Genomic DNA, 22,385 nt, shown 5'->3' with positions numbered 1-22,385 from the left:
CGTTAAATCAAATGATGACTATTCATTCCATTATTCGCTTCAATTAACACAAAATAAATTGCTTAAAAGAAAAATACGCGTGCAATTTCAGGAAATAACAATCTGTTTTCTATAAACCGTATGATATGTATCTGATTTGATAGACAATGATTAATTAAATATCACGTTATCGTCATTATCTTCACCATAGGATATGTCCTATGGTATATAATAGGCCTCTTGTAAAGACTTCCAAACATCACGGTCCCAAGCCTCATGCAACCAGCGGATCTGTGTTATGCACTTGATGTTATCATTCCACCTAATGGGAGGTCGTTTCCAGTGCGGGGTAACCTTTCTAGCACCTTGAGACCCCAACATCTATCTGCTTCGAACCATGGAATGAAGCACATTCGGGTTAAGCACATGGTTCGAGGCAATCCTCGTTCTCTCTAAACTCTTTCAGCTATGTCGGTGACAATGGTTCTTCTGTGGATCTGTTGATCTCTGATTCGATTACGCAGTAATTCTACGAATATTGCTTGCTCAAATGTTATGTACACGGGAATAAAAAAGCAGAAATATTACTTAGGAACGTTTATTATGGGCTATCTTTACTTCTTAAATTAAATATTATGCTACCACGTTAGACCAAGTATTTCTTATCAAATTCGCTAATTTTTCACCAATCATAATTTCTGCAGCATTCGTTCGTCCGGTTAGAGGTCGAGGTATAACACTAGCATCAGCAACTCTTAACCTTTCTACTCCATACACCCTTAACTCTGGATCTACTACTGCGTCAGGATCACTTTGAGGTCCCATTTTGCACGTAGACGTTGGATCTCGAGCAGATACGATCATCGTTCTTATAGCACATTCCCAGTACTGATCAGATCCTAAACCATATGACGAACAAGTTGGATATGGAGGCAAGTATAGTGATGCATCATACTTCCTAAATGACTGAGATTCACCTAACCTAGTTATGTATTTAACTGCTTCAATTAAAGTGGCCATGTCTTTGGGATCACTTAGGTAATTGCCAAATAATTTTGGATGAGAAAATGGACTCGTATCTCTTAACTCCAGGAATCCTTTTGACTTTGGCTGTAAAAGTGTAGGTATTGCTTGCCATGTATCGGTACCACTCAAAGCTCCAAACGATTTGAAATAGGTCTTATCAGTAATTTTCCAACTTTTTCGAATCGCACCACCTGCATCTAAAGTAAGCGATCCACCTATACTGGCTAATTCTATATCTGGAAGAGAATCTTCAGATAGAGGACTTTTCAAGTACCCAATCGCTTCCACTCCACCTGGTGTAGCCAAGAGACCATCACCGAATTGTAACCATTGCATCAAGTTAGGCAAAGTTGCAACTTTGGGTTCCAAAAGGCTTGCATTAGAACTGTTTAGCTTAAAAACAATACCAGGGAAGCTAACATGGTCATACATGCTGCGTCCTACTTTTTTGTCTGCAACAACGGGTATACCTAGAGTTTGCAAATGCTCTTGAGGGCCTATTCCTGATAGCATTAGTAATTGAGGTGAGCCGATTGGTCCTGCTGAAAGAACTATTTCCCTTCTGCAGCGAACAGTGCGTTTTATATTATTTTTGATATATTCAACTGCATACGCTTTTTTGGATTGGTTATCTATTAAAACTCTGGTAGCTCTTGCTTCTGTTAGAATGTGCAAATTTTTGCGGCGTTTGTGTTGATGAAGGAATGCCTTTGCAGCGCTCAATCGATGACCTTTATAAGAAACAGTTTGGACGTAGCCAAATCCTAACTGTTCCGGGTCGTTATAATCTATTGTAGGGTGCCCAAAGTCTCGCCCAGCTGCTAGAAAAGCTTCGACGAGTCCAGTTCTGAAAATAAAATAAACATTTTAATATTTGTTCTACATTAATCAACCTTTCACAATGCGCATGGGTATTGAGAGAACGAAAACTAACTAATTTTTAGCTTATTATCAACTTTTTTAGAATTTATACGTGAGTGTTATATATTATATAACACAGCTAAAACTCAAGTGATACAACGTCGGAACCTTCACTCCCCACCCCTCAGCCTCTCTACAACGCGCGCTGCGAGCGGCTGCGCGCGCCAGCCGCTTGCTTCGCCGTTTGCAAGAACCAGCTCATGACTAAGGGCCCCGTATGGGTTCAAAACTAGTCGGGCATAATCCCCACGTTGTATCACATGAGTTAGCTATGTTTTATAATAAACTATACCAAATTACCATCCAGAATTAATCTACTTAAAATAAAGTAATTATAATTTTGATTGTATTTAGCAATAAAATACAAACTTACTTGAAGGGAACATTTTCAACAACAAGTTCTCCGTCTCGGCCATGGTAGGGCGCATTCTTATATTTTCTCAACTCGGCTCTCTCAGATTTTATATAGAACGGCAAAACATCATTGTATGACCTGAAACGTAACAACATGTACAACTAATATTCTAGTGGTATCTGATAACGGAGTTCCGGAGAGGCTTGAATTCTAGGTCTGGCTATGAAATATTGAACTATTCTTTCTTCCAATAAATTCTCTGCCCAGAGAAAAAAAAAAGTCTTAATGCTCTTGTACCTCTGAAAACAAATTGAACTGACATTATCATTAACAACCCCAGATTGAATTCGTTTGGAGCAGTATGGTGGGTCTAAATTCCTTATTGCCTCTCCTATGAAATAGGAGGCCTAGCTATCTAGTCTGTCGTTAAAGTAATTAAGTATCAGAGAAAGAGAAAAGGTTCATATTATTAAAAATATGTGGTACTCGTATGATCGTTACAATGTAGGAAATTTGTGATAGAAATTTACGGCAAACCTTTTTATGGGACCGCAAGATAGCGTCAGCAAGATGACTAAATAATAAAGAAGAATTGAGGAAAACGGTTTTATGCCGCAGAATAGTAATGTCATAATTTTTCATACAGATACAGTTTTTGCTCAGGGATAGATAGTGTTAACTATCTCTTTACGAGAAAGTTTCCGACGAAATGCGTTATAAAGGACATTCTACTGTGACACGAACAGCCTCATTGGTCCATGTGGTTTTATATCACGAGGTTTTGGGTTGGCTCGTGCTATAAAGTGTTAAATTTCCTTTTTTCCAAGAAATTCTCAGTCAAAATTCTCAGGAGTCCGGAAATTGGTGGTGTTATGTTGCCATACCCCCGTGCCTCGGAAAGCACATTGCGTTGGCAACGGTCCCAGGTATACTCAGTGCCTGAAGACAAAAGTCTTCGAACAGTGCGTGTTGCCAGTGATGACCTATGGTTTCGAGACAGCGGGCGATGGAACGAGCTATGTTAGGAGTATCTGCGTGATCGAATCAGAAATGAGGAGATCTGCAAAAGAATCTAAGTCACTGTCATAGCTCAACGAGTTGCGAAGCTGAAGTGGCAATGGGCGGGGCACATAGTCTGAAGAGCCGATGGACGTTGGGGTCCCAAAGTGCTGAAATGGCAACCCCGCACTAGCAAGCGCAGTGTTGGTTGACCCCCCACCAGGTAGACGGACGACATCATGCGAGTCGCAGGGGTTCGCTGGATGTAGGTGGCCCAGTGTCGTGATGTTTGGAAGTCCCTACAAAAGGCCTATGTCCTGCAGTGGACGTCCATCGGCTGATATGATGATGATGATGATGAATTGTTACAGTGTCAAACATTATCAACCACGTCTGCCAACCCACATCGGAGCAGCGTGGTGGTTCTAGGCTCCAAATTTCCTCTCCTATGAAGAGGGTGGCCTGATGATTAAATGGATAGCTTTAGCTTTTATATGATAAGGTTACTTCTACCTCTACCTTCCAGTATTAGAGCAAATGAGGTGGTAAGTGTATACTATACCATCCATAGTTTCCATCAGCAGCGATGCGGTCCCAATCTTGAGGTCTGCCCCTCGCGTACACCATGCTGTTAGTGACACTCGACCCACCGACTGCCTTCCCACGCGGCATATAACACCGTTGCTCTTCGCTACCTAGAAATTGATAAAACAATCTATTACAGCCAGTTTCTTCATATAAAGCTAAAGTAACAGTAAAAGTAGTAAAGAAGACTTTATTTTTCAGTGAATAAATCCATCACTTTTGATTTATAACGTTACTTTGACTGTTACTTGCGATGAAGAAACTGGCCGTAAGTGATGAATTTCTTGGCATTCACCGTACGAGTGCTACGTCCATCGATCGCTTAGCAGATTGGTAAATAAAAGAGTAGAAACCGAAGAAAAAGGTTTGTTTTTTGTATACAATGAACAAAAATTTAATCAGACCCATAGAATTAGTCCCATCATCATCATCATCATCATTGTCAGCCGATGGACGTCCACTGCTGGACATAGGCCTCTTGCATGGACTTCCAAACAAAACGGTCTCAAGCTGCCAGCATCCAGCGGCTCCCTGCATCCCGCTTGATGTCTTCGGTCCACCTAGTGGGGGGTCGACCAACACTGCGCTCTCCGGTGCGGGGTCGCCATTCCAGCACCTTGGGACCTCAACGACGGCTCTTCGAACTATGTGACCTGCCCATTGCCACTTCAGCTTCGCGACTCGCTGAGCTATATCAGTGACTTTAGTTTGTCTGCGGATCTCCTCATTTCTGATTCGATCACGCAGAGAAACTCCAAGCATAGCTCATTCCATCGCCCGCTGTGCGACTGAGCCTTCTTATAAGGCCTATGGTTAGCGACTCCAAGTCTCGGATCCGTAGGTCATCACTGGCAACACGCACTGTTCGAAGACTTTCGTCCTCTGGCTCTGAGGAATTTCGGACGAAAATAGCCAATAAAAAAATTAGTCCCAAATCAAATTACTCCCATCAATAGTTCCATAATTTGTCTTTAATCTCCGAATTTTTTAACCTGTTATATTTATGCTCAGAGTAGAATTACGTAAGCTTTTAACTGGAATCAAAAATAAGGTTCCCAATATACCTAGTTACTAATACCGCAACCCAACTGCTAGTATACCGTATAGCGGCCTGCAATGTCTAGCCGAATGATATTAAGAATTTATTTTTGAACCATTTTACTCCACTCCTAAATGATTTAGTGGATGAACTAACTTAGATGATTGCTTTCTGTTGGATGTATCCAATGCCTCCGTGCCTTGAAAGTAATGCCTAAAAGTGTTACTGAAATAACTTCTAGGAGGGATAGAAAATTTCTCAGCGAACATTGAAAGCTACAACCATCATTTTGTTAAGTGTATGATGAATGAAGAACGACAAGTCTGCCAAAACTTTGCTTTTGAATATTTTTATAATAACTTCCTAATGATAATCCAGTGATTTGAGTACCAGTAATATAATATATTTGAATATATATAATATGTTGGATCACGTGTCTCAAACGGTGAAGGAAATCATCGTGAGGAAACCTGCATACCTGAGAATTTTCTCAATTCTCCTGCGTGTGTGAAGTCTGCCAATCCGCATTGGGCCAGCGTGGTGGACTATTTGGCCTAACCCCGCTCATTCTGAGAGGAGACTCGAGCTCAGCAGTGAGCCGAAAATGGGTTGATAATGATTATGATGATGAACATTGAAAGCAACAACCATCACTTTGTTAACTTTATAATGAATGAAGAACCGCCAAGTCTGCCAAGACTTTGCTTTTGAAATTTTTTATAATAATCTTCTAATGATAATCCAGTGATTTGAGTAGCAGTAATATAATATATTTGAGTAATATAATATGTTGGATATATTAGTGGGATACGGAATATAGACAAATATTATTCATTGTTTTTAGCAAACAACAACAAATCAAATCAAATTAAGATTAAGTACATAAAAGACTCAAAAAAAAAAGAAAAAAATGCATTGAGTCTTTTTTAATTATTATTTATCACGCCCTAAAAATCTTAGCATTTATTGAACTGAGGAATTTTAACAAATTAAAAAATAAAGTTCAAATCGATGGGTCAGAAAGTTTTACTAAAAAAAACACCCTCAATCCCAACAGTATTTTCCCTGCCGCTGCCGCTCTCTGGCATTTTCATTTCCCCCGCGGGACTACATTCAATGTTTGTAATTCGGCTAAAATAGTAACATTCTGTAGTTCATTGTTGAAGTATTGATTTACCCATTAAACGTCCGCAAATATACATTTTAACACGAAGTTTGACGCTAATTTAGAGCCTGTATTTTAATTTTACACAAGGGATAACACACAAACATTAATTTGCATAATCATTATTATTTTTACTCATCTAATACTAAAAATACAGTCAAGTGCGTGTAGGACTTGCCCACCGAGGGTACCGTACAAATTAGTTGGTATATATATATGATTAAACTTGCGTATTTAATTAATTATAATCATATCAGCCGATGGATGTCCACTGAAGGACATAGATAGGCCTTTTGTAGGGACTTCCAAACACTACGATCCTGAACCGCCCGCCCTGAATCCAGCGAATCGCATCGCTGGAGTATTTGATTACGTAATTATAAATAATGGCAATATTTTATACGTACGAGTATAATTACATACGAGTATGTATAGTTTGTAGATCGTCCCATAAACTTGTAGTATAGGACGGTACTATTGACTAAACTTAATTAATACCTAGTTCTAGGTAAACAGGCAGTATAGTATTGATTCTCGTTTCGTTTTTTTTTTCTTTTGAGGGACGGAACCCTAAAAATAATAGACATTGACTGTAATATTCAATATTTTAACAAAAAATGTATAAGTAGAACATAAAACTCATTTTATTTTAATTTTGTCTGACGTAGACTAATAAATAATAATAATAACGTCTGATAAAGGAACTAATTTAAAATAGAGTAGTTAAATTTATTATTTATTTATCTAAATCTATCACAGTTTTACTAAATTTTATTGTGGAAAAAATAATTGTAAAAAAATCTCTAGCAAACCGCTAGTGGCAAATAATATGAAAACATAAATCAATTTGAAAATCCTTTTCACTTATCTGAGGTTTCTCTTGAGAGCTTTTAAGCATAATGCGGGATAAGTCTCCTTCGGAAAGTTGCTTTTTGCATTAGTTTTGCTGCTGCATTAAACAAGTTTCCACTTTTAACAGTTTCTATGTACTTGTATAACAGTAGTCTATTGTAAAGAGCCGTGATAGCCCAGTGGATATGACCTCTGCCTCTGATTCCGAAGGGTGTGGGTTCGAATCCGGTCCGGGGCATGGACCTCCAACTTTTTAGTTGTGTGCATTTTAAGAAATTAAATATCACGTGTCTTAAACGGTGAAGGAAAACATCGTGAGAATTATCTTAATTCTGTGAAGTTTGCCAATCCGCATTGTTAGGGTTAGGGTTAGGCCTCAGACCACCACACTGGCGGATTGACAAACTTCACACACATAGAGAATTAAGAGGTGTGCAGGTTTCCTCACGATGTTTTTTCTTTAGCGTTTGAGACAAGTGATATATATTTTCTTAAAACGCACATAGTTACAGTTAACAATAAAGTTATTTATTTAAGAATCAGAGAGCCGTGATAGCCTAGTGGATATGACTTCTGCCTCCGATTCCGGAAGGTGTGGGTTTGAATCCGGTCCGCATGCACCTCCAACTTTTCAGTTGTGTGCATTTTAAGAAATTAAATATCACGTGTTTCAAACGATGAAGGAAAACATTGTGAGGAAACCTGCATATCAGAGAATTTTCTTAATTCTCTGCGTGTGTGAAATCTGCCAATCCACATTGGGCCAGCGTGGTGGATTATTGGCCTAACCCCTTTCAATATGAGAGGAGACTCGAGCTCAGTTGATAACGAACGATTTAAGAATCATCCAAGCTATCGGATGCATTGTGTTTATCCGTTTTATATTTCTTATCATTTTGAAAGTTCGAAACTTGTGCCCATTCAAATCAAAGCGTTGTTTTGTTCCGTTGAGCTATTAAAGTAAGTATGGAGAACACTTAACGGTGCTAAACGATGCAGCTGTGATACGAAGTTGACTTGTATGTACATAACTGTTTTATGTGTCAGTTTTTAGCGTTTGTTAACCCTTTTAATTATCATGGTTCACATTTGTATATTCAGTTATGTCTTGTTTGTGGCTTCAAATTGAAAATTTTACTCATCACTGTTATGCTAGCCACAAACGGTCAATTATTCTCACGTTTCTGTAGCACCCACGACTATAATTGATCGTGTGTTGGTCACTGCGTATACCGCGTGCGTACTGTCGTTTGCTTTCAGAAACGTGAGAATAATTGACCGTCAATGGCGACCTTTACACTTTTTGCTTTATTTTTATACTAGCCGACGTCCCGCGGTTTTACTCGTGTAGTTACCGTTCTCGTGAGAATACGGGGATAAGATATAGCCTATGACACTCACAAATAACGTGGCTGTCTAGTGATAATAGAATTTTCTAAATTAGTTCAGAAGATCCAGTTCAATAGATTACTCTCTATAACGCCACAAACTTTTAATATTTTTTATAATATTAATATAAATGATATTATATTAATGATTCGGTCTTTAGTGAGGAAATTTTTTTACGTGGTTCTGTATCATTAATAGAACATAAATCTACAAACAATTCGGTACATTTTATGTAATAATTTTTTTTCAATTTGTGACTAAAAAAATGGAGACATTATTACTTTTCATCCCAGAAAAATCAATGATTTCCACAGGGTTTGTGAAATACTGAATTCCACGCTAACGAAGTCGTGGGAATTTGCTAGTCTACTAAATATTAAAAATTATGATTCGTCATTATGAAATTGCCCTAGTGATTAACATAAGAAACTTATAAAAGACAACAAGCCTAATAAGCTATCTACAACAATTTTCGCTAAGCAAACAAAACAGGAACATGGCACTGTTAACGAACGTAAATTTAATTAACTTCACATATTCAGAGACTGCTTTTACTGAACAAACTAATTATTTGGCAGGTATTAATTTCAACTTGATATATGCACGTGGATATAAAGAGCCGTGATAGCCCAGTGGATATAACTTCTGCCTCCGATTCCGGAGGGTGTGGGTTCGAATCCGGTCCGGGGCATGCACCTCCAACTTTTCAGTTGTGTGTATTTTAAGAAATTAAATATCACGTGTCTCAATCGGTGAAGGAAAACATCGTGAGGAAACCTGCATACCAGAGAATTATCTTAATTCTCTGCGTGTGTGAAGTCTGCCAATCCGCTTTGGGCTAGCGTGGTGGACTATTGGCCTTATCCCTCTCATTCTGAGAGGAGACTCGAGCTCAGCAGTGAGCCGAATATGGGTTGATGACGACGATATGCACGTGTTTCTGAAGAAAAACAAACAGAGAGTTACGAGACAAATGTAGGTATAACGCAGTAATTATACAGGGTGTCCCTTTAATATTATGACATACTTTACAAGGTGATAGCTGACATCAAGGCCTAGTAAAGTATTTCGTAATATTTACGGGATGATATGTTTATAGATTCGGTTATCTCTTATAATCTATGGATCTATAAAAACTAACTATTTTTCCGTTGTTATTTTAAAGGGAACTTACATTTTCGAAAATAAAAGAATCGAACGTATTGATCTACATAAAAATAATCATACATCTACATCTATCTATAACACAAATGTTTTCCAACTGTAGGAATCGAATCCACCGCCATAGTTTACGAGTATAGCAGTTTATAGTATAGTTTATAGTATTAGTATTATGCTAGGTTACGATATCTATTTCATCGCAACTGCACATCATTTTTTCGTCCGAAATTCCTCAGTGCTTGAAGACGAAAGTCTTCGATCAGTGCGTGTTGCCTACGGATCCGAGACTTGGTCGCTGTCTATGGGCCTTATTAGAAGGCTTAAACTCATTCAGCGGGCGATGGAGCGAGCTATGCTTGGAGTTTCTCTACGTTCGTCTGCGGATCTTCTCATTCCTGATTCGAGGAATGAGAAGATCCGCAGACGAACCAAAGTCACTGACATAGCTCAGCGAGTCGCGAAGCTGAAATAGTACTGGGCAGGCCACATAGTTCGAAGAGCTGATGGGATTGGGGTCACAAAGTGCTAGAATGGCGACCCCGCACCGGAAAGCGCAGTGTTAATCGACCCCCCACTAGGTGGACCGAGGATATCAAGCGCCTTGCAGGGAGCGGCTGAATGCTATCGGCTCGAGATCGTTGTGCTTGGAGGTTCATGCAAGAGGCCTATGTCCAACAGTGGACGTCTATCGGCTGATAAGGCAAGAGCAAGGTAAGGCACATAACTGCATCATTATTTACCATCAGGGTGACATCATGATTTTGTCATTTATAAAAGCAAAGTAACAAAAACCATGAAAGTATCCCTTACACGACGTAGGGAAAGCAATCAAAAACTTCGTGATAGGATAATTGTTTGAAACTTTGCCCTCATTTTAGTAGAAACTTTGTTTGTCACGATTTGTAAACGAGGACGAGGATTAATTAACCTCATTAAACTACCTGATTAAATTTGACCTACACATGCCTACAGCAACTTTACTGTTATCAACTATAAACATAGTTCACAACAGTAGTGTTACTGAAGTAAAAGGTACTATTGTATTCTAGAAACAAGAAAACAAATTAACTGTAACCTGACTACGAAAAACATTGGTTTAAATTGTGTTTACACGGTAAAATTAACTAAAATTGTTATAATTGGTTTTAGACGATTAAAATTTATATCGTGTTTCAGAAAAAGATGTCGTGTTTCAGAAAAAGATATCTTTTTATCCAGATAAAAATAGTTTCCGTGAAGATAGAAATATAACATCAAGACGCGAGCGAAGTAAAGCTTCGATCGCTTGAATCAGCAATTTATATTTAGAAGCTACAGTTAGCTAAATTTGTGTTAGACTTCTAGTCGCAATTGCCTCTCAATGGCTAGAATAGTTTGTAATAACTATGCAAAAAGACTCGTTTAAATCGAGGCTACAAGGAAAGAAAAAAGGATTTTGTTTTTCTTTCCTTATTTCGTGTTTTAACACAAAGTGTGGTTATTACGTACTATGTATCTGCGGGCGGTGGAATGAAAACTCCCTTTGTATAAGCCGCCTTTGTGCTTTCTTCATGAGACGAGAGCTGCAGCTTATTATACGTCTTAATAGGTTATAGCCTTTTATATTAAGCTATTAGAACGACCTCTATAATAAAACTACGGCACTTTATAAGATGTCTGGAGGGAGGACATTAAAAAGGACTTTCAAGTGTCACATAAACATTAAAATTTTAAAGTATTATTTTCAAAGTAAAGCTTCACAGAAATATCTATATATAGCACTAGATTATTTGTAAAATTAATGAGTTAAATCTCCGTGGTATTATATTGAAGAGTTCAAGAGTTCCTATGGTTGACATCCGATTTTTTATGATTCAGATCATCTCTATTGGTTCATTTTCGAATACACTCTTAATACACAAGTACTACCTACTTGTACACTAAATTTGCGTCCAATCGAACGTCAATAAGTCATCCTAACTTAAGTCCCATGATTTAAACCACAGAATAGAAATGCTAAGTACTGAAGCAAAACGATACATACTGAAATGTTTAGAATTACTAAATACTGTGCCGAAAAAGAAATAGAAAAGTTTAAGGGTTACTCGAGATACATACTGGAACTGCTATAGGATCATTTCTAACAAAATCTATAAAACGTTTGATTAGATCCAACATACCGATAGATTGATACATTTGTAAAAAAAATATATACACACATACCTAAACAGACTCCAGGTTGGTGCTCCATTGTGTAGGGCCAAACATAATCCGTTTGTTGAAGGTATTGCGTCAAAGCCGGTACATCAGAGAGCAACATCTCTGGCCGTCCAGCTTCCAGCAAAAGCACAGTAGCCCGTGGCTTATCTTCGGTTAGACGAGCTGCTAAAACTGACCCGGTGGATCCTGCTCCGACTATGATATAATCATACTCTTCAAACGGCTGATTTAAACCTAGAAACATTTAAAGCAATTAACCTTCGAGTGATAGCCCAGTGGATATGAAGCCTCCAATTCCGAGGGGTTAGAATCCGGTCCGGGGCATGCACCTCCAACTTTTCAGTTGTGTGCATTTTCAGAAATACAATATCACGTGTCTCAAACGGTGAAAGAAAACATCGTGAGGAAACCTGCATACCAGATAATTTTCTTAATTATCTGCGTGTGTCAAGTCTGCCAATCCGCATTGGGCCAGCGTGGTGGACTATTGGCCAAATCCCTCTCATTCAGAGAGGAAACTCGAGCTCACCAATGAGCCGAATATGGGTTGATAACCATGAAGCTTCGAGTGTATTTAATGTTGTATAGAATAAGCAAATATAGTAATCTTGTGTGTTCAAATGATTCTTTTAATTATCTCATAATTAGAAGTACATTCAAAATTAATACAACATTTGACCTCACAAAATGGCGTTCCGATTAAAATCTAATTCAAGAAAATACACACTGCACTGCACAGAATTGGAGGAAGAAACTAATTATATCTTAGTACACAATAGTTTTTTTCTGAATGCTTATGAAGATTATGATTGAGAACTGTACTAACAAAACAATCAACAATTAATTAACAATAATATATTCATCATGGTCATATTATATTTAAATGATGTTCACATTGATTAAAATATAATATGTATTTGAAAGTCATGTAAATCTATGCTTACTGTAGTGTTTGTGTATACTAAATAGATATCTACAATACTATACATACACTATCTCATGTACATTGGTAGTGGGGGCACTGAGTCAGCAGGGTTCCCAACTTAGGGGATTTCCCCCCAATTTTAGGGGACAATTAAGTGAAATGGGATTTTTTAGGGATCTGATATTTTTAGGGGTATTTTCAGGGATTTTTTGACTTTTTAATATTTTTAAATTGATGATAATTTTAATATTTCTTTCTTGACCTAGCGAATTCTAATGACGTATAATACGTTATTTTACAACCACTTTGAGGCAACTGGCGACAATTTTCATCGAATAAAAAAAAATTTAAAATTTATTCAGTGTCAACATGTATGGTTTCAAAAAATCTAAATCTTCAGATAAAGACGTAATATTTTGTCTGTATTAAATATAGACTTTTGAAACATATTACAGCATATTATTTCTAAATTATTATGAATTTATATATTTTAGGGGGACAACTCAATAATTAAGGCGATGTTAGGGGTTTTTGACACAAACTTTAGGGATAAATATTTTGGAGAGTTGGTAACACTGTGAGTCAGTCTGTCACCGGCGTTCGACCTGAGTGGTCGTGCGTCGTGCTGCTTGCCTTACCAGTGTAGAGATGAGCCAGTGTTTAGCTTCTCTTATAGTAAGGAAGAAGGTCCTTACACTTACCTTTGGGCAACGGGTACGAGTCCCTCAAAAAATCAAAGGGATCGTTTGCATTCGTGGGAGAGTAATTTACCGCTACGCTTTTCAACATCATATCAACTATCGGACTTTGGGGGTATGACCAGTAACCGAAACGTGCTTTCCGATTCTGAGTCTTAAGTTTAGATAAATGGAGTCTCATATCCGCTGCTTCAGGCGTTTCGTTATCTTTTGTAGGATCGCTTTTGTTGTTGAAAGGATACGGCCAGAGTATTCGCACGTTTCTGAAGCTCGGATTGTTTGCGTTGTTTTCAAAGTTATTAGCTGCACTGTAAGGTTCATCTTCAATGGTAACTAATTCTTCATCATCATAGATGTCTATTGCTCTTATGTAAAGTATTGCATTAAGGAACAAGGTTGCATAAATTAGTCGCCGCATGATTTCTGAAACAACAACACGTGTATGTTTATAAATGCATTTATGGTATGGATACCTAAAATGCTTTAATAAAATTGAATCGTTGTATGGTCATCTTCATCTACATTGGAATAATGAGAGCCGTCATAACCCAGTGAATATAACTTTTGCCTTCGATTCAGAGGGCGTAGGTTCGAATCCGAAAATATATATTATTATTAAGTATATATTATTATTAAGTAAACGATAAGCGATTTCTACCTACATTTTAAATTTGCTTGTTGATAAACATTTCACATCGATTTCACATTAGTATCTTTAAGTTTATTTTTAGAGCAGTGATAGCCCAGTGGATATGACCTCTATCTCTGATTCCGGAGGTTGTGGGTTTGAATCTGTTCGGGGGCATGCACCTCCAACTTTTCAGTTGTGTGCATTTTAAGAAATTAAATATCACGTTTCTCAAACGGTGAAGGAAAAAATCGTGCACACCAGAGAATTCTCTTAATTCTCTGCATGTGTGAAGTCTGCCAATCCGCATTGGGCCAGCGTGGTAGACTTTAGGCCTTAGTCTACCACGCTCTCATTTTTAGAGAAGACTCAAGCTCAGCAGCATGCAGCAGTGAGCCGAATATGGTTTGATAACGAAGATTATTTTTATTTCTAACCTTGAAATCGTTGTAATAAATAAGTATAAGTAGTATTCATATATGTGAGTTTATGTTTACTAAGAAGTAAGGAAGCATACATAAGCTTTTGAACAAATGTTTGTGTTTAATAGAACGTAAAGTTAAATATGTATTCGCAATACGATATCTATTATAGAGATATAGTATTGCGAATAAATATTTATAATGAATATATAATTGCGATATTGTATGTATTATAGATACAATATCTATTATAGAGATATTTATTTCACAGCAGAACAAAGTATCCACAAACGCTTAAGCGCTAGACGAAATATCTTAGCACTAGCGGACGCCCGTGAATTCGTCCGCTCGTGGAATTTAGTTTGTCACAAATCCCTATGTATCCTGCATAGGGTAGGTTAATCCATACTAAAATCTGTCTCTACTTCAATTTTCAGGTGATTCGGTTTAGTAGCCGAAGCGTGAAAGAGTAACAAACATTCATACCATCAAAATCAACAGGTTTTCGCAAATTTCGGGAATCCATGGATTTTTTCGGGAGAAAAAGTAGCCTATGTGTTAATCCAGAGTAAAATCCATTTCCATTCTAAATTTCAGTCAAATCGCTTCAGTAGTAGCGGTGTTAAAGAGTACCAAACATCGAAACATTTAGCCTTTATAATATTAGTACTCGTAGGCTTTCGATGGATTTACTATGCGGGTGCCGGGTCCATCGTGTGGCAGAGAGAAAAACCCGAGCAGATTCCCGGACTTGTGACCGATGGTGTAGGGTTAAGGACGTCCTTGACAGTTAACTATAGTCTGGCAAATTCGTTGATAACACTCCCATGATATGCGGGCGACAGGAGGAAAGACTGCGCGGGTGTGAAATCGTGCATGCGGGGAAGTGACGTGCATCAGTCGTGGGGTTTTAATTCATCGTTACACGCCCCCCGCCCCGCGCGGAACACCAGGAGTGTTACATCGCTCGTATTGTTCTCCCTGCCCAGCCAAATTTGGGAAGATCCTACTAGATACCCTTTCTAATATATAAATAGTTAACAATAGCGTATCTAAAATTACCTTTTTTATATAAATATCTCTTTAATTTACAAAATCGGGCTACTTACAGCAATTAACTCTAGAACGACTTAATAGATTTTTATGATGTTTATTTTGTATAGAGAGATATTGTTTAGGTATCAGAAAAACTGATAAACTTTAGGAAAACTTTCAATAAAAGTTTGCAAGAAAACCGTTTCTTGCAGGGTTTTTTTATCGAGATAATCAATTTAACGTTTTTTGTAGTAAAGACGTTCTGTAAGGTTCTCTAGTGAAAAACTAAAACGGCAATTGCAGGGGGATTAAAGTTTACCCCTCACGCAATTATTATTTATTTCATAACTTTAAATTGTTTTTAGAAAGTGTGTTTTAGATGTTAATGGGCTAAAAGCATTTCTTCGTATAATTTGTTACAGGATTTTTATGTATCGTAGAGTCTCGTCCTATCATTTACTGGCCGATGCCCCGCGGTTTCACCCGCGTAGTTCTTGTTCCCGTGCGAATACGGGGATAAAATATAGCCAATGACACTCACAAATAACGTGTTTTTTTTATTGGTAAAAGAGTTTTTAAAATCGGTTCAGTTGATAAAGATACAGATAGAGAGATACAGAGATTACCCCTATAACACCACAAACTTTACGTCTTTTTATATCAGTCAATACTAATTTAGTAACAACTGCATTTAAATTGTAGCTTTTCCTATTGTATTTATTCAATCTGTCCTAGTTTCCACTGACAAATACATGAATGATTCAACAGTACCTATAACTACGTAAAACGTGCTTTGAAGAAGATACAATTCAAAAGGAAACTAAAAAGAAAGCTTAAAAGGAATAAAGGATTTTCTAGGGTGCAAAACATAAAATGAATTATGTACCTAATGAATGTTCTTCTTACTCAAATTATAAATTGTAATGTTTGTTTGTTAGTACTCTACATAATATACCTAATATTATTAACGGCAAAATCGATTGATAAAATCAACAAAGTTGTGAATAAAAGCTCATTTTTATCGAATTTATAAAGGTCTTGTAAGAGCTTTGTAGACCTACAATGTTTGCAAAAACTATTCGGTAATAAAAATTAATATTTACCAACAAAAGTATTACAGTCTAGTCAAATTAGACATCTAAGGCTTCATTGATTCCCTTAAAGCTGAAAATTGGTAGGAATAATCGTTCAGAATATAATCTATACTAATATTATAAAGCTGAAGAGTTTGTTAGTTTGATTGAACACGCTAATCTCAGGAATTACTCGAAAAATTCTTTCAGTGTTAGACAGCCCATTTATCTAGGAAGGCTAAAGGCTACATTTTATCCCCGTATTCCTACGGGAACGGAAACAACGCAGGTGAAACCGCGTGGCATCTACTAGTTAGAAATAAAGGAGAAACCCAGTCACCGTGCGAACTCGGGCCCAAAAAATTCAGAAAAAGCTGAAAATTGGTCATAAATTAGAATTTGTATCTACGTATAAGAAGATAGATATCATGAAGCCAATTTTCAGATAAATCAACGTTGGCTAAATCAGCTAAATTATTATTTAAAAGTGCATTTGCGCAACTTGATCGGTTCCGTTTGACATCAAATTCATTGCATTTTCTTTGTCAAAGTGACAGATTTTCTAGAGATTTGACATTAATGACAGACTACTTTTCAAAATTACCTACTTAAATTTAATGAATTAATATAATTTTGAATTTGAATAATTACACTTATTTTAAATCGCAGACTTTTCAATGTCGCTTCTAAAGCAATTAACCGACTTCAGAAAAAAGAGTATATTGACGGTGCGGAATTCAAAAAAATGTATAAGTAATATGCTGTGAATAATTATTTTATAACTTTCTTTAGGACATTTCTAATAATATTATTTTTATTTGGAGTTGGAGTTATATTTGGTGATATACAAATTTTATTTTTAAAGGAAAAAATAATTTAATAAATAAATTAAATAATATGTTATAATGTGTTATTTACTCACGTGTTTCTTAAGAATGTCTACAAATATATTTCCAGCTGATTATATTATTTCCAGTTGATCCTTATATGTATATTTTGATCACTATACCACGCCGGGTATACGGCGGACGGACAACAAATGACTGTTTTCGCATCGCCTCAGAGACCTATACTCGACTTGACCGTGCACTTGGAATACCGCTATGTGATGATCACCAACAAACACCACTGGGTGTCTTCACACTCAACAGCGCGCGTTCGCTTACCGCTACATTGGAGAACGTCGTTGACATTAATATTAGATTAAAAACCTCAGTAGCCTTCGGCATTTTCTGAAATCTAATAGTGTCAACCTATAGCGTTTTGGTCATGGTGGCTCTTTGAGTTAGCAAAAATATTCAAAGACACAGTGGCCACCGAATGACCGTCATGCCAATATAATGGCCGACGTCCGATACCGCAAAAGACAAAAGCTTAAGTGATAACCGACGTTGAGAAAATAATTAGTGCATTTTTTATCTAAAAAACTAAAATAATTATTTCATTAGTGCAGTCAGATCTTAATATTATCCGATCTTAATTTACAAATTAAACTATCTTGCCTTATTTAGCATGACTTGATTGGGTGAATATTGTGATTAATTTAAAAATGTATCCTGAAATACATTTGCATCATAAAGAAATGCCTTATTTACGACATATTTCTGAAAATTTTAGACATATGTTAGTTACGACTGATGCGTAAAAGTGTGAATAGACCTCTATAACAAAACAATTTTATTTACATGCATTATTACGATTTGAAAGGAATTTACTCATGCAAGTTTTGCCGTTAAGCGATAAATTGTATTTTTAGGTATTCGTTAAAAAACTCGTCCCACTTTGTATGTGTTTATTGAGTTATAATGTCTTGTCCTAATTACATTTTATGAGATCATTTAAATGCCATTCTTGCTTGATTAAAGATTGAACTTCGTTAAAATCATTGTTATTAATAATCGCCTGATTGGTTATCCTTATCATTTAGGTATGGGTTCGAGTCCTGGGTCGGCTATAAAATATTCAGTATTCCTTTTTTTAGTAACCGCCCTAAGTTCTGAGTTGGCTAGTTGGTGGTGTCACATCCCCGCAACGCATGGATGGATGGAGGGTTTTAAACCTTCGGTTACAGATCCAAATCATCATATTTAACATGTGATAGTGATCCCATTAAACTGCATTGGAGCATTGGTCGAAGCTATAAAACGGGTGTAAGGGGGAGGCTAATGCCAGTCAGTCTCCCTAAGCCAACCTCACCAGCTCGTGGTGCACCCTGCAGATAGACCAACGAGGCTCTGGCGACTATCGAATGGCGGGGCGGTATATCCATTCCCACAGGCTACATTAATAAATGCCTTAGGCCAATGTCGGGCAGCAGCGACACCGGCGCGAGTAATCTAGCTCTGCGCTGACCAACCCGCATGCCCAGCGTGGTCAGTACTGGACAAAAAATTGTAGGGACGGCAAGTCCCTACAAAAGGCCTATGTCCTGCAGTGGACGTCCATCGGCTGATATGACGATGAAGAAGCTATAAATCCCCTCTCCTATAAAGAAAGAAACTTGGGAATTCAAAAATAGGCTGATAATTATGGTGAGTATATTTATATCATCTACCGCTTGGTTTTTAAACTTCAATGACATGAAAAAATCGGATATTGTCGATAATAAAATAACTCGATTTGAATAGCCCTGCAGGCATGCACCCGGTGACACGTGATAAAAATAAAGTGACAGTGTACTTTTATTTTTTAACCTATCGCACCTAGAACGACCTAGAAAAATAACGGGTAAATTTTTTATACCTATTTTATATCACATATATAGACAGTTTTACTGCGTGTGTGAAGTCTGTCAATCCGCATTGGGCCAGCGTGGTGGACTATTGGTCTAACCCCTCTCATTCTGAGAGAAGACTCGGGCTCAGCAATGAGCCTAATATGGGAAAATGGGTTAATAACGAAACGAACGAAATTACTAACGAGCTTATGTTAATAACCGACCATAACAGGGTCCTCTGCTGGTCTTTATTATCAACCTATTGAAGTGGACAACAATTGAAGTGGATAGCACCTGATGACATTTGTAATTTGTATCATTTTGTCAATAGATTTGTTTTTTTTTATTTTGATGGGTTGATAATAAAGACCAAAATAGGAAATAGGCCAGCTGTACTTATAAGAGAAGGGATATAGCTCAAACCCACCATGATGCGCCAATGCTGAGTGGCGGGCTTAGAGGGATAATGTTTGACTTTGGAACGATCACTATGAGATGATTAATTACATAAAAGTGTCGGGGACAGCTTAACAGTTTAGTTAGAGTTCGAGTCCTAAATCAAGCCTTAGAGGCTTGATTCAGGACTCGAACTCATAATGAGATTCGTAGCCGTTAATTCTTTACAAGTTAGCCCTTGACTACAATCTCACCTGATGGTAAGTGATGATGCAATCTAAGATGGAAGCAGACTAACTTGTTAGGAGTAGGATGACAATCCACAACCCTTTCGGTTTCTACACGACATCGTACCGGAGCGCTTATCGATTGGCGGTGCGTCTTTGCCGGTAGGGTGGTAACTTGCTACGGCCGAAGCCTCCTCGAAGAATTAAGAAAACCTCAATCAGCCCAGCCGGGGATCGAACCCAGGACCTCCGTCTCGTAAATCTACCGTGCACACCACTGTACCACTGAGGTCGTCAAAAGTCAAAAGTCTGACTATCACAAGCCCGTAGTCCTTAAGGAATGTATTTAATTTAAAGAGTCGTTATAATCTCCTGAAGCTTATATAAGTTGTAAATCTTGAAAGCCCAACCTCAACATAGCTTTTTATTACATACACTAGGAAATAAAGGATATATTAATGATTTAACGACGTTGTAAACAACATAAATAATTTCTTATAGTGAATATAAAAACCAAGTGGCTTGTCTGTAGGGTTAAAATTATTAAGTATTGACCTGTATGACGTAGTTATGAGTCAATTGATTTAGTATCATAAGGTACCGGGTTTATTTGATATGGTTAATTTAGGAATTAAATAAAAATAAATGAAAAAATAAAATGTACAGCTACGTTTAAGCATTCCGGGGACGATGACCTTTGGATTTAGTAATTGCATGAATAGATAGAATTAGATATATTATTTACACTTTAATTGTTATTTTAAATTCCTTTTTTACCGAATTTATCTTCTTATTCCTTGACGTTGTGATTTTCGTCAATGGCTTTACGGAATACGAAAAATGTGGTTGTTAATGATTTGATGAAAATTATTTGAGGTGGGTAATAGAAAGACCGGCAGGCCATTTTGTTGTTTATTTAAAACATTTATCTATACTAATATTATAAAGAGGAAAACTTTGTTTGTATTTTTGTATGTTTGTTTGTTTGATAATGAATAGGCTCAAAAACTACTGGACCGATTTTAAAAAATCTTTCACCATTCGAAAGCTACATTATCCACAAGTAACATATGCTAAATTTTATTTAGGAAAAAATAGGGTTCCCTAGGATATTTGGGTTTTTTGGACACAAGGTGTAAAAAATCAACCAACAAAATTAGGGTAGGGGTAGGGTAGGTAGGGATAGGGTAGGGGTAGGGTAGGAGTAGGGGCAGGGGTAGGATAGGGGTAGTTGAAAGTTTACATCGAGTTTCACGCGGACGAAGTCGCGTGCGTCCGCTAGTTACAAATAAAATCAAAATGAAAGATATCCAGAGTTTTGTGAAATAAAGAATACCAACTGTAGACTATACAGGTGTCTAAATAATCGTCGAAAGAAACAATAAATTACTTACGTCTAATTAGAATAATATATGTAGGTGTATTTATATTAAGGAGTAAGGAAGGTTTATCCTAACGGAAAAATACCGTTTTACGTTACCGTTGTAGAATTTTAATCCTTTGTTAACCAAATGGGTATAGTACAATACTTTTACCTAACACTAACTTTCATTCAAGTCAGATAGTACAAGGCTGTAGTTACTTGAATACAGTGGTCAGTTTTGTCTTAGTTCAATCTCAATAAAAAAGACCAAATATATTGCTACATTATATGGTTTTTCTATCCGTGAAAATAGCATGAAAAGTAGTTTTTTAAATCACTGTGGCATATATACAATGGGTACTTATATATATTACAATCGTAATAAAAGATAAATTAAAATGGTCATCATCATCATCATATCAGCCGATGGACGTCCACTGCAGGACATAAGCCTTTTGTAGGGACTTCCAAACATCACGATACTGAGCCACCTGCATCCAGCGAATCCCTGCGACTCGCTTGATGTCGTCAGTCCACCTGGTGGGGGGTCAACCAACACCGCGCTTACTAGTGCGGGGTCGCTATTCCAGCACTTTGGGACCCCAACGCCCATCGGCTCTTGAAAAAAAAAAGAAAAAATAAGAAAATGGTCGTGTTGTTGTAAATTGGCGTGATTCTTGGAAGTCCATACAATGGGCTTATGTCCTGCAGTGGACGTCTATCGGCTGATATGATGATGATGATAATGATCACCTGCTAGCGGAATTCAGAACGCCTGGAGTGTGTATTGTTTCTTAGCAAATTCGCTTCGCATCGTTTACGATTCATTCATTAATTATCTATAATTGACAGATCAATCAAAACACAATACATACAGCTGAACATACCTCTAGATTAAAATCGGTTAAAAAACAATGTATCGTTTAGAATTGTTTTTGCAGTCAGTTGCAAATTATACTAATAGCATTAACAACTGAGTCTTAGGGCCATAAATCATTTCTCTATATCTATCTCGCTTGCACTTATGGGTCTTATGGAGCCGTCTAGTGAAGGGTGTAACAATGAAAGACATATTATCGATAAGTAAAGTTTATTATCGTATCTTGTTCACAAAATTAAAAAAATTAACAATATTTGATTTAATATAATACATATTTCATATTATATAATTATTAACTAAATAAAATTAATCTTCATCTGAGTCCAAATTTATTATATATTAGTATCCATAG

The 22,385-nt window shown here is 37.0% G+C and overlaps 1 protein-coding gene across 2 annotated transcripts; it reads right to left on the bottom strand.

Annotated features, from left to right (window-relative positions):
- Window positions 1–561: 561 nt before the first annotated feature.
- LOC112055605 (glucose dehydrogenase [FAD, quinone]) lies at window positions 562–17,531 on the bottom strand. Of its 2 annotated transcripts, none has more exons than XM_024095785.2 (6): window positions 17,374–17,531; window positions 13,297–13,716; window positions 11,674–11,904; window positions 3,843–3,975; window positions 2,300–2,419; window positions 562–1,852 (listed from the first exon to the last, which is right to left on the bottom strand). In XM_024095785.2, exons 2-6 carry the CDS (start codon window positions 13,709–13,711, stop codon window positions 613–615), a joined length of 2,139 nt encoding a protein of 712 aa, XP_023951553.2. In that variant the 5' UTR covers window positions 13,712–13,716; window positions 17,374–17,531; the 3' UTR covers window positions 562–612. The 2 variants fall into 2 exon arrangements, with proteins under 2 accessions (XP_023951553.2, XP_052739513.1); XM_052883553.1 differs by having other exon boundaries at window positions 13,423–13,716.
- Between the last annotated feature and the right edge of the window lie 4,854 nt (window positions 17,532–22,385).

This window comes from Bicyclus anynana, chromosome 9 (assembly GCF_947172395.1).
Source record: "Bicyclus anynana chromosome 9, ilBicAnyn1.1, whole genome shotgun sequence".
Lineage (NCBI taxonomy): Eukaryota > Metazoa > Arthropoda > Insecta > Lepidoptera > Nymphalidae > Bicyclus > Bicyclus anynana.
The sequence above is the reverse complement of the archived record's forward strand: the minus strand, read 5'-3'. Positions and strand labels throughout refer to the sequence as shown.

Excerpts from the sequence above, each read along its gene's own strand:
- LOC112055605 (XM_024095785.2), bottom strand. The coding sequence starts at position 13,711 with ATGCGGCGACTAATTTATGCAACCTTGTTCCTTAATGCAATACTTTAC. Across the intron at positions 11,905-13,296 it reads CTCGTACCCGTTGCCCAAAG|GTTTAAATCAGCCGTTTGAA; the intron begins GTAAGTGTAAGG and ends AAATGTTTCTAG. Across the intron at positions 2,420-3,842 it reads GCTGATGGAAACTATGGATG|GTCATACAATGATGTTTTGC; the intron begins GTATAGTATACA and ends GTTACGTTTCAG.